This window comes from Pseudophryne corroboree, chromosome 2 (assembly GCF_028390025.1).
Source record: "Pseudophryne corroboree isolate aPseCor3 chromosome 2, aPseCor3.hap2, whole genome shotgun sequence".
Classification (NCBI taxonomy): domain Eukaryota; kingdom Metazoa; phylum Chordata; class Amphibia; order Anura; family Myobatrachidae; genus Pseudophryne; species Pseudophryne corroboree.
In genome coordinates, this window is record NC_086445.1 from 683,036,547 (window position 1) to 683,049,424 (window position 12,878).

The 12,878-nt window shown below is 45.6% G+C and overlaps 1 protein-coding gene across 2 annotated transcripts in view; it reads left to right on the top strand.

The window, feature by feature from the left end:
* The window catches only part of SRGAP2 (SLIT-ROBO Rho GTPase activating protein 2), a 244,691-nt gene that overhangs the window by 136,634 nt on the left and 95,179 nt on the right, over positions 1 to 12,878 (top strand). For both annotated transcript variants that reach the window (XM_063955161.1, XM_063955162.1), the window contains exon 4: positions 3,396 to 3,558. In XM_063955161.1, the coding sequence (XP_063811231.1) occupies positions 3,396 to 3,558 (163 nt within the window). The remainder of the gene's footprint in view (positions 1 to 3,395; positions 3,559 to 12,878) is intronic.

Here is a 12,878-nt window from a genome sequence, read left to right on the forward strand (position 1 = left end):
TGGCACTCCCCAAATTCATACAGCAATAAACTCACAGCGAGCCATGACTCTGACTTTTCAAATGTATTTCACATTGAAATACGTTTGAAACGACAGAGTTGCGCTCTGCTGTGAGTTTATTGCTGTATGAATCCTGGGAGTGCTGCCTATACTTGTATTATTCTGTAACGCTGAACTAGCAACAAGGAGGATCCACTGTTTGTACACTATGTAGACAGAAGTTATTGGACACTGACAGCAAATAAATCAGTGGGATTTTATTGACGTCAGTACTTTGTAGGTCCATCATGTGCAGTGATTACTGCAGACATCCTTCTTGGCACACTGTCCACAATTTTCTGGACAACAGCAGGCGTTATGTTTTGCCATTCCGCCTAAAGCACAGTCCTAGCTGTTAAACTGAAGAAGTTTGAGTAGGCGTAGGCTCCACCCTTCGTCCAACTCGTCCCAGAGGTTCTAGACTCCAAGCTGCCCAGTCCATCCGGGTTGCCAAATTTGATGTATACCAGTCCAGCATCGTCCTGGAAATATGACATTGCGAGCCTATAATGATCCCCTTTTTTAAGCTCTGTGAGCTCCTTCCGGCAAGCCATTTTGTTAGCAAATGAGCCAATCAGTGCCCTCTACCCATTTTATACCTGCACGAACATGTCTGCTGCAGGTGCACACTATATTGCTTGCATGTGCACACGGGAAGGGGGGAAATGGTGTACAATCACCTTGGTCTAAATAGTGCATAAGTCGCCTAGAGTCCCACTGTCCAAGCTTAACTATTGTATGTTTGTGTGTGCTGGCGCTATGTAAGTAACATATATAATAATATAATTTGCACATTAAGTTCACCTACTCGCTGACATTTACGTGATACGCTTTTGGCAGCCAGCACACAATAGCTGTTTTTACATATTTTATACTACGATGTGGATAAACAGTATAATGTACGTGCATATAAGGTACTGAAGAGAAGCAGATAGTTTGATTTATACTGCTTGAACCAAAGCAGCATGCTTACCTTTCATATAATATCCCTAGACCCAAATATGGATAGTCAGAGATTTTTGTGTGTCCCAGTTGGACAGGATCTTGGAAATGGATACTGCATGTTTTTATGATTTATTATTGAGCAAATATTAGGAGAGAAAAAAAATATTTCCAATGATGTATCTTAAATACTCATCCATAAGCTTTCAGTGTCTTTCCTAATCTGCATCCTACAAATGCCCTTAAATCTATTTTCAAATGCCAGAATAAATCCCATGCAGTTTAATTCACGCTTTACTTGGGGTGGGGGTTGGAGAATATCACAGTCCTGTAATAACATGAATCCATTTAATCCTCTGCCCACCAAAGTGTTCTGTGTGAACTTTGCCAGAAGGGAAGTTTAACCCTTCCCAGATGAGACCTTGTGGACTGTGGTCTTAAAGTAATTGGACTTTGCTAATATAAAAAATATCTAAAAGAAAAATATAATGTGATAAATTGTAAGATATTATTTTTAGGTTTTTGTTTGTTCCTTAATGAAAAGCTCTGCTTCCTTATTTATTAACAGCTGTTTATATAGTGCGCACATATTTCGCAGCGCTTTACGGAGAATATTTGAGTCATTCACGTCAGTCCCTTCCACAGAGGACCTTATAGTCTATATTCCCAACTACATGTATCACAATTGGTAAAAATAAATATTTGTTGTCAACCTAGCAGTATATTTTTGGATTGTGGGATGAAACCTATGCAAGCACGGGGAGAATATACAAACTTATATTTGTTAGGGGCTTGGTAGGAATTAAACTCAGTACCTCAGTGTTGTGCAATGCTAACCATTATACCAACCATGCTGAGTCCTTAGTACATAGAAATCAGTGAGTAGGCATTGTGCTATATTTCACAGTCCTTAATAAAATCAATGGAATCTGTTTCTCGCTAACCCTGGTGCCATTCAGGAGGTACAGATTGCTTTACCCCTATCTTTTTATCCTTTTTATGGAATGTAAGGATCCAGGCAAAACTAAATGTAAACAAAAGAAAGTTCCAAAGCACAGTGTACTGGATTGGTCAACTTTACTGTTGTGATCACAGATAGACCTGACTGCTAGCAAAGAGCATGTTACCTTATCCTGGAACGTAATTGGCATAATTACAATATACTGCAGTGTAAGACCTAAACAAAAGCCCATAATAAGGGGGAAGTTCAATCAGCCCCTTTACGCATTTTTTTTTTTTCCATGCATTTCAATTAACTCCCCTTTTTTCAATTTTCGGGCGAAAATGCATAGGATCTATGATAACTTCACAGACCTATGTGTTTTCACGATCGCGGTCGAGAAAACGGGGTTGATATCGTAGATTTTTTTTCCTCCTGCCTCAGCCAGGTAAAAAAAAATTCACAGATGAGTGCTTCCATGGCTAATTGGATAATCACCGGGGGATCAATTAGATTGGGGGAAATTCAATCTTAAAGCATAGTTTGTTGTGATATCTGTAGGGGATGTAATCATGTTACCGGCGGTCGGGATTCCGCTGGTCAGTATACCAACCCCATGATCCCGACCACTGGAAATCCCAACAGTCGGCATGCCGACTAACAGGGAATATTCCCACTCTTGGATGTCCACAACACCCATAGAGTGGGAATAGAACCCGTGACGAGCGCAGAGAGCCACCGAGCCTACACAGCGGGTTTTGGAAAGCACAGCGAGCCCGCAAGGGGTTTTGTTGTGCTTGCCCCCCCCCCCCCCCCCCGCCGGCAATCTGGCGGTCGGGGATGCAGACCACCGGGATCCGGACCGCCGGTAACACGATCCCAACCCATCTTTAGTTGTTGTATCCTAGTTTATATGCAAACATTTGCGTAGGTACTTTTCATAGGAATACTTGAGAATAGGTCCAGTAAAGCAGCTATACATATTGCCTTCTAGATCAAAGCTACTATTGACATTCACAGATATGTATATAGATGTTCCCAAACCTTGAAATAACTTGAAATGTTTTGTGCAACTGAATATAAACTATAGCCCCCATTTATCAATCCTTGGAGAGAGGTAAATTGCACGGTGATAAAGTACCAACCAACCAGTTCCCAACTGCCATGTTACAGGCTGTGTTTGCTAAAATGACGCAAATTATCACTCTACAAGACTTGATAAATCTGGCCCTGTGTGTTTACTGTCTTTGGGACTACTGGCAGCTACTCCGATTTGTATATTCATCTGAAATATTTGTTCAGATAAGTTCTCAAAATATATTTTACTTTAGTCATCCGTGGCCAAAAGAGTCGACATTTTACGGCTTCATGACTTACCCATTAGCCACTTGAACAGATGGCTCTATTTTGTTTATTTGTAAATTTATGTATTTGTGTCTAACTTTAATTCTATTTTGATGTTCATTTAATGCAGGAAAGATCAGAATGTCCTGTCTCCTGTGAGTTGCTGGAACCTGGTTCTCGCGCAGGTGAAGAGGGAGAGCCGTGATCATGCCACGCTAAGTGACATCTACTTGAACAACATCATTCCCCGCTTTGGCCAAGTCAGCGAGGATTCGGGGCGTCTCTTTAAGAAGGTGAGATTCCTTTCCAAAGCCTTACCTATTTTCATTGTTTATATGTTCTATATATAGGTTTTACATGTACGACCACATACAACGACCACATACAATTTTGAAAGCATGAAAAAAGTTCCGCTTTATGCTTGTCTCCTCTTGGTTTCATGTGTATGCTTAAGAAAAAAAATTAAATCTCACCTTTAAAACACATTTTTATTAATTTCAATAACACCAATTGGTGACATTACCAATTGTGTGTTGTGTAAAACTGTCCTTCAAACTTTGCTTACAGACATATGGCATTATCATCTAAGTAATGTTTAGTTAAAATGTATTGAAAATTGCACTGAACGATAGTGAACAGACACATTTTTATTGTAGGACTTGGTTGCACTGCAAATTTTGTACCTATTGCAATATTCAGAAATAAAGCCTTATTTTGTATGTACTAGAAATGTGTGCCCCTTTGCACTGTACAAGTATTGAGTACTTTGCTCCATCCCCGATCCCTCCTTAATAGTTGTCACTGGTTCCTGTGCATAACTGATCTCCAGTTGGCTGACAGTTCCAGTTTGCGTCATCAAATAAGGTTATGAATAAATGGTGTGCTTATGCTGGGCATAATTGTTTAGATAAAAATAAAATTGGGGGTGTGCTGCGAGTCGGGGGCATGGACTCCCCATGCCGTGCGTGAGTCTTCCATGCCGAGTGCACACGCGCACACGAATGCCAAGGCCAAATTGTGTCCCCAGTCCATCCCTGGGCATACATCATGGACATACTGTAAAGCCACACGATATATAGAGGTTCCTCCCATGGGGAGGGGAGACCTTTCCCCATTCCTCCACTGTGAAGGAACAGGAAATGTCAGTCGGTTGGCCGCGACACTACCCGATGCGGTCGACTTACAACTTTAGAAATTTTACATCTGTCAAACATGATGGACAATTCTGACCAATAGATATTTTCGGATAAGTCGCACGCATATACTGTACAATTATCTGGGCATCACTTTTGCTACTTGTGCCTTTGGAACCTGCCTATGAAAATGATGACTGGAACGCTGCTGAACCAGGAAACTGCAGTGGCGCTATATATGCAGTTAGCTTCAATTAATATATATTGAAAAGCATGCTGCTTGCAGTACTGATCTTGCAAGTATTAAGACTCCTGTAATGCTGAACACGTTCAGCACAGAACGTCATGCAGCGAATTTACATGTTTATATTTAGTGAAAGCTCAAGTTAAACATTCAAAATTAATCCGAATGTAAGTACTTTTAAAGTGCATCAATTTGGCGATGAATGGTATGTTTATATGTTTATTTTAATTCATTAAAAAAAAAGTTTAAATAAAGATTAAAGGAAAAAAAATCCTCATCCACTCACTCCCCCAAAAGACATTTAAATTACGCCGCTCATAGGGGGTCATTCTGACCTGATTGCTCGCTGCAGTTCTTCGCAGCGCAGCGATCAGGTCAGAACTGCGCATGCGCTGCGCCGGCTCATGGCTGACAGCCGACGGCTGTCATTGCCTAGCGATTGCCTAGCGATTGCCTCTGCCTGATTGACAGGCAAAGGCGGGAGGGGGCGGCACGGCGGCATTTGGCCGCCATTTTGTGGACGCTGTCTGGCCAACGCAGGCCGCTGTGCGATGCTTTTGTACTTCAGCGACGGGGAAGGGACTGACATGCGGGGCGGGTAGCCCTGTGTTGGACATCCCCCCCGCATGTCTGTGTACCTGATCGTAGCTGTGCTAAATTTAGCACAGCTTCGATAAAGTCGGAATGACCCCTATAGCTTGGTCCATTGTGGGGGAGACCAATAAAAAGCATGGGACCCCTTAACAATCAGGCTCTGACATGCTGGGTGGGTCACACTTTCATGGGAAAAATGGCTGCAATGGGGTCCACCTGTGACACAGCCTCCGCACAGCGGTGGATGCCCTTGGGGAATCGGGCCCTAAATTACTGAAGTTAGCAGCAGGGAGAAATGAGCAATGCTATTTATTTAGAAGCTACTTTTACACCTGCTGCAGCCCATGAAGATGACGATAATAATTATCATTATGTAGTAGCAGAATGTTGCGGATGATCTACCTTTGAAGAAGAGAACCAGACACCTCTCCTAAAAGGTGTAGTTGCGGCAGTATCTACCTTGTGCGCATACGTAGCATGCAAATTAGTTTTTTGCACTTAAGAAATGGAGTTTTGCATCCTACTTAATGAGTTTATGTTCAGCAGTGACAGTAGAGATCATGATGCAGAAATTTGCCTCCTCTTAATATGTAGGCTAATAGCTGGGAAAGAACTAGAGAATAAAGAACAGATGTAGTAAACAAAACACTGGGCACTGCGTAGAGGTCACTGATTGTACCCTGTAATACCTTCTATTATTTAATATCAAACATACTTTTCAAACGGTCTCCAAAAATGTATTTACTGTCCTTTTTCCACTGTCATTTGTAAAAAAAAAAAAAATCTGTCATTTTGTTTATCTGTTTCAATCTACCCTAGACAAAAACAAAGGCATTATACTAAGTGGTGGACTTAGGGCCTAAATACAAAGTTAACACAAATCAACCATATACAGCCATCAACCATAACATTGAAACCACATCGTGTTAGTCCCCCTTGTGCTGCCAGAACAGCTCTGACCCGTCGAGGCTTGGGCTCCACAAGACCTTTGAAGGTGTCCTGCGGCATCTGGCAAGCAGCAGTTAGCAGCAGTACCTTTTAAGCCCTGTACATAGCGAGGTGGGACCTCCATGTCTTGGACTTGTTTTTTCAACACATCTCACAGTTGCTTGTTTGGATTGAGATCTGGGGAATTTGGAGGCCAAGTCAACATCTTAAACTCTTTGTCATGTTCCTCCAACCATTCCTGAACAGTTTTTGAAGTGTGGCAGGGAGCATTATCCTGCTGAAAGAAGCTACTGTCATCATGGCGTACCACTGCCATGAAGAAGTGTATTTTGTCTGCAACAATGTTTAGATAGGTTGTACATGTCAAAGTAACATCCACAATGTTCTTTTGGTGTACCCCCGCAGTACATTTCCAAAGCATCACACTTTATCTGCCAACTTGCCTTCCCATAGTGCATTCTGCTGCTATTGCGTCCTCATGTAAACAACGCACGCTTATCTGGCCAGCTTCATGATGTAATAGAAATTGTGATTCATTAGACCAGGCCACTTTCTTCCATTGCTCCATGGTCCAGTTTTGCTGCTCACATGTCCATTGTGGGCACTTTCGGCTGTGGACAGCATGGGCTCTCTTAGCATTCTGCTGCTATGCAGCCCCAAACGCAGCAAGCTGACATTTTCTGTGTGTTCTGAAATCTTTCTATCTTTCTGTCTGTCGTGTGCAGCATTAACTTTTTCAGCAATTTGTGCTACAATAGCTCTTCTGTGGCTTACGACCAGATGGACTAGCCATCCCACATACGTCATTGAGTCATGTACGCCCATGACCCTGTTGCTGATTCGCCTAATGTCCTTCTTTGGACCACTTTTGATAGATACTAACTGCATACTGGGAACACCCCAGAAGAGCTGCAGTTTTGGAGATGCCCTGATCAACTCATCTAGCCATCACTTTTGCCCTTGTCAAAGTCGTTCAGATCCTTGCGTTTGCCAGTTTTTCTCCTTCATCCACTAGGGGACACTGGAGTTAAACTGGGGTATAGAAGGACAATGAGTGGAGTCTGGCACTTAAAAATAGTCTTAAGACTATAAGTTGGCTTCAACCCCTCTATACCCCACAAGCCCAAGCAGAAACAGGTAGTAGAGAAAACATAGGAAGGAATAAAAGGAGAAGGAGGAACCAACCAAGAAAAAGGTCCAAATACTAAAATAACGAACAAGCACTACAAACAAACAGATACGCTACTGACTTGCAGCTGTGAACCCACCTGAGCACTGCAGCAAGGAACAGCGCTTGGAGAGCATCCAGTGTTTCCTATGGAATTGGTTAAGGAATCCTTATGCTTGCCAATCTTTCTCATTCATCTGCTAGTCACTTTAAATATTCTTAAAATAGAAGTTTGCTTTTCCCCCTCTATACCCCACTGGCCTCTGTTTAGATTAAGTGCCAGAGGGAGCTGTAAAAATATTTTACTTGTGTACATGAGATGTTTGCAGTGTCTGATGTTTACAACAAGCTAGTCTCCTTGTTCCTCCTATCCAAGAGGTTAGTGGTCCTTGGTGATGTGTGTTTTTTTTTTTTTTTTTTTTTTGCGTGCCCCCCTTCGTCGACCTAGGTTCTCTCTTTGGCTGGCTCTTATATCAGCTTTTCTCTAACGTCCTAGTGGATGCTGGGGACTCCGTAAGGACCATGGGGAATAGACGGGCTCCGCAGGAGACATGGGCACTTTAAGAAAGAATTTAGATTCTGGTGTGCTCTGGCTCCTCCCTCTATGTCCCTCCTCCAGACCTCAGTTTGAATCTGTGCCCGGACGAGCTGGGTGCTGTTCAGTGAGCTCTCCTGAGCTTGCTGTAAGAAAGTATTTTGTTAGGTTTTTTATTTTCAGGGAGCTCTGCTGGCAACAGACTCCCTGCATCGTGGGACTGAGGGGAGAGAAGCAGCCCTACTCTCTGCAGATAGGTCCTGCTTCTTAGGCTACTGGACACCATTAGCTCCAGAGGGATCGTACACAGAATCTCACCCTCGTCGTCCGATCCCAGAGCCGCGCCGCCGTCCCCCTCGCAGAACAAGAAGACTTCGAAATCGGCGGCAGAAGACTCCAGTCTTCACTGAGGTAGCGCACAGCACTGCAGCTGTGCGCCATTGCCCCCACACACACCCACATACTCCGGTCACTGTAAGGGTGCAGGGGGGGGGGGGGGGCGCCCTGGGCAGCAATTAGGACCTCTTGGCAAAAGTTTTGCATATATACAGTTGGGCACTGTATAGATGTATGAGCCCCCGCCAAAATATTGTACATTAAAGCGGGACAGAAGCCCGCCGCTGAGGGGGCGGGGCTTCTTCCTCAGCACTCACCAGCGCCATTGTTTCTCCACAGCTCCGCTGAGAGGAAGCTCCCCAGGCTCTCCCCTGCAGATACACGGTAGAAGAGGGTAAAAAGAGAGGGGGGGCACATAATTAGGCGCAAAAATCATTATAACAGCGGCTACTGGGTTAACATTAAGTTACTGTGTTATTCCTGGGTTATATAGCGCTGGGGTGTGTGCTGGCATACTCTCTCTCTGTCTCTCCAAAGGGCCTTGTGGGGGAACTGTCTTCAAAAAGAGCATTCCCTGTGTGTGTGGTGTGTCGGTACGCTTGTGTCGACATGTTTGACGAGGAAGGCTATGTGGAAACAGAGCGGGAGCAAATGAATGTGGTGTCTCCGCCGACACCTGATTGGATGGATATGTGGAAGGTTTTAAATGATAATGTTAATTCCTTGCATAAAAGGTTGGATAAAGCTGAAGCCTTAGGACAGTCAGGGTCTCAGCCCGTGCCTGATCCTATGTCGCAGAGGCCGTCAGGGTCTCAGAAGCGCCCACTATCCAAAATTGTTGACACAGATACCGACATGGATTCTGACTCCAGTGTCGATTACGATGATGCAAAGTTACAGCCTAAATTGGCTAAATCCATCCGTTATATGATTATAGCAATTAAGGATGTGTTGCACATCACAGAGGAAACCCCAGTCCCTGACAAGAGGGTTCACATGTATGGGGAAAAAAGGCAGGTGGTGACCTTCCCCCCTTCACACGAGCTAAATGAGTTATGTGAAAAGGCTTGGGAATCTCCAGATAAAAAACTGCAGATTTCCAAACGGATGCTTATGGCGTATCCTTTCCCGCCAACGGACAGGTTACGCTGGGAATCCTCCCCTAGGGTGGACAAAGCTTTAACACGCTTATCCAAGAGGGTAGCCCTGCCGTCACAGGATACGGCCACCCTAAAAGATGCTGCGGATAGAAAGCAAGAGGATACCCTGAAGTCCATTTATACACATTCAGGTACCTTACTTAGGCCCGCAATTGCGTCGGCCTGGGTGTGTAGTGCTGTAGCAGCATAGACGGATACCTTATCTGAGGAACTTGATACCTTAGACAAGGATACTATATTAATGACCCTGGGGCATATAAAAGACGCTGTCCTATATACGAGAGATACTCCAAGAGACATTAGTCTACTGGGCTCTAGAATAAATGCTATGTCGATTTCTGCCAGAAGGGTCCTGTGGACTCGGCAATGGACAGGTGATGCCGACTCAAAAAGGCACATGGAGGTTTTACCTTACAAGGGTGAGGGTCTCTCGGACCTGGTCTCCAGAGCTACTGCTGGAAAGTCAAATTTTTTGCCATATGTTTCCTCACAGCCTAAGAAAGCACGTATTACCAAATGCAGTCCTTTCGATCACAAAAAGGCAAGAAAGTCCGAGGTGCGTCCTTTCTTGCCTGAGGCAGGGGCAGAGAAAGGAAGCTGCACAACGCAGCTAGTTCCCAGGAACAGAAGTCCTCCCCGGCTTCCACTAAATCCACCGCATGACGCTGGGGCATCACAGGCGGAGCTAGGCCCGGTGGGGGCGCGTCTCCGAAATTTCAGCCACAAGTGGGTTCACTCCCAGTTGGATCCCTGGGCAATAGATATTGTCTCAGGGATACAAGCTGGAATTCGAAGAGATGCCCCCTCACCGATACCTCAAATCGGCCCTGCCAGCTTCCCCTTTAGAGAGGGAAATAGTGTTAACTGCAATTCACAAATTGGATCTTCAACAGGGGGTGGTCAAGGTTCCCCTCCTTCAACAAGGAAAGAGTTATTATTCGACCATGTTTGTGGTACCGAAACCGGACGGTTCGGTCAGACCCATATTGAATTTAAAATCCCTGAACATATACCCGAAAAGGTTCAAGTTCAAGATGGAATCGCTCAGAGCGGTCATCGCAAGCCTGGAAGGGGGGGATTTTATGGTGTCTCTGGACATAAAGGATGCTTACCTTCATGTCCCCATTTATCCACCTCATCAGGCGTACCTCAGATTTGTGGTACAGGATTGTCATTACCAATTTCAGACGTTGCCGTTTGGTCTCTCCACGGCACCGAGAATATTTATCAAGGTAATGGCGGAAATGATGGTACTCCTGCGGAAGCAAGGGGTCTCAATTATCCCATACTTGGACGATCTCCTCATAAAAGCGAGGTCAAGAGAGTAGATGCTGATCAGCGTAGCACGCTCTCTGGAAGTGTTACAACAACACGGCTGGATTCTAAATATTCCAAAGTCGCAGTTGATTCCTACGACTCGTCTGCCTTTCCTGGGCATGATTCTGGACACAGACCAGAAGAGGGTTTATCTCCCGATGGAGAAGGCTCAGGAACTCATGACCCTGGTCAGAAACCTATTAAAACCAAAACAGGTGTCGGTGCATCACTGCACGCGAGTCCTGGGAAAGATGGTGGCATCATACGAGGCCATTCCCTTCGGCGGGTTCCATGCGAGGACCTTTCAATGGGATCTACTGGACAAATGGTCCGGATCACATCTTCAGATGCATCGGCTAATCACCCTATCCCCCAGGGCCAGGGTGTCTCTCCTGTGGTGGCTGCAGAGTGCTCACCTTCTCGAGGGTCGCAGATTCGGCATTCAGGACTGGGTCCTGGTGACCATGGATGCAAGCCTCCGAGGGTGGGGGGCAGTCACACAGGGAAGAAATTTCCAAGGTCTGTGGTCAAGTCAGGAGACTTGCCTTCACATCAACATCCTGGAACTAAGGGCCATATACAACGCCCTACGTCAAGCGGAGTCCCTACTTCGCGACCAACCGGTTCTGATTCAGTCAGACAACATCACCGCAGTGGCTCATGTAAACCGCCAAGGCGGCACAAGGAGCAGGGTGGCGATGGTAGAAGCCACCAGAATTCTTCGCTGGGCGGAGAATCACGTAAGCGCACTGTCAGCAGTGTTCATTCCGGGAGTGGACAACTGGGAAGCAGACTTCCTCAGCAGGCACGACCTCCACCCGGGAGAGTGGGGACTTCATCAAGAAGTCTTCACGCAGGTTGCAAGTCGGTGGGAACTGCCACAGGTGGACATGATGGCATCCCGCCTCAACAAAAAGCTACAGAGGTATTGCGCCAGGTCAAGAGACCCTCAGGCGATAGCTGTGGACGCGCTGGTGATGCCGTGGGTGTTCCAGTCGGTCTATGTATTTCCTCCTCTTCCTCTCATACCCAGGGTGCTGAGAATCATAAGAAAAAGAGGAGTGAGAACAATACTCATTGTTCTGGATTGGCCAAGAAGGACTTGGTATCCGGATCTGCAAGAAATGCTCACAGAGGACCCGTGGCCTCTGCTTCTAAGACAGGACTTGTTGCAACAGGGGCCCTGTCTGTTCCAAGACTTACCGCGGCTGCGTTTTTGACGGCATGGCGGTTGAACACCGGATCCTAGCAGAAAAAGGCATTCCGGATGAGGTCATTCCTACGCTGATAAAGGCTAGGAAGGACGTGACGGCTCAACATTATCACCGTATATGGCGAAAATATGTTGCTTGGTGTGAGGCCAGGAATGCCCCTACGGATGGATTCCAGCTGGGCCGTTTCCTTCACTTCTTACAGTCGGGGGTGACTTTGGGCCTAAAATTGGGTTCCATTAAGGTCCAGATTTCGGCCCTATCCATTTTCTTTCAAAAAGAACTGGCTTCTCTGCCTGAAGTTCAGACGTTTGTAAAGGGAGTGCTGCATATTCAGCCCCCTTTTGTGCCTCCAGTGGCACCTTGGGATCTTAACGTGGTGTTGAGTTTCCTGAAATCACACTGGTTTGAACCACTCAAAATGGTGGAATTGAAATATCTGACGTGGAAGGTGGTCATGCTACTAGCCTTGGCTTCGGCTAGGCGTGTGTCAGAATTGGCGGCTTTGTCACATAAAAGCCCTTATCTGGTTTTCCATGCGGATAGAGCAGAATTGCGGACCCGCCCACAATTTCTGCAGAAAGTGGTTTCATCCTTTCATATAAACCAACCTATTGTGGCGCCTGTAGCTACTACTTACTTGGAGGATTCCGAGTTACTTGATGTAGTCAGGGCTTTGAAGGTTTATGTAGCCAGAACGGCTAGGGTCAGGAAAACAGAATCTTTGTTTATCCTGTATGCTTCCAACAAGCTTGGGGCGCCTGCTTCAAAGCAAACTATTGCTCGCTGGATCTGTAACACGATTCAGCAGGCTCATACTGCGGCTGGATTGCCGCTGCCTAAATCATTTAAGGCCCATTCCACAAGGAAGGTGGGCTCTTCTTGGGCGGCTGCCCGAGGGGTCTCGGCATTACAGCTTTGCCGAGCGGCTACTTGGTCAGGTTCAAACACCTTTGCAAAGTTCTAC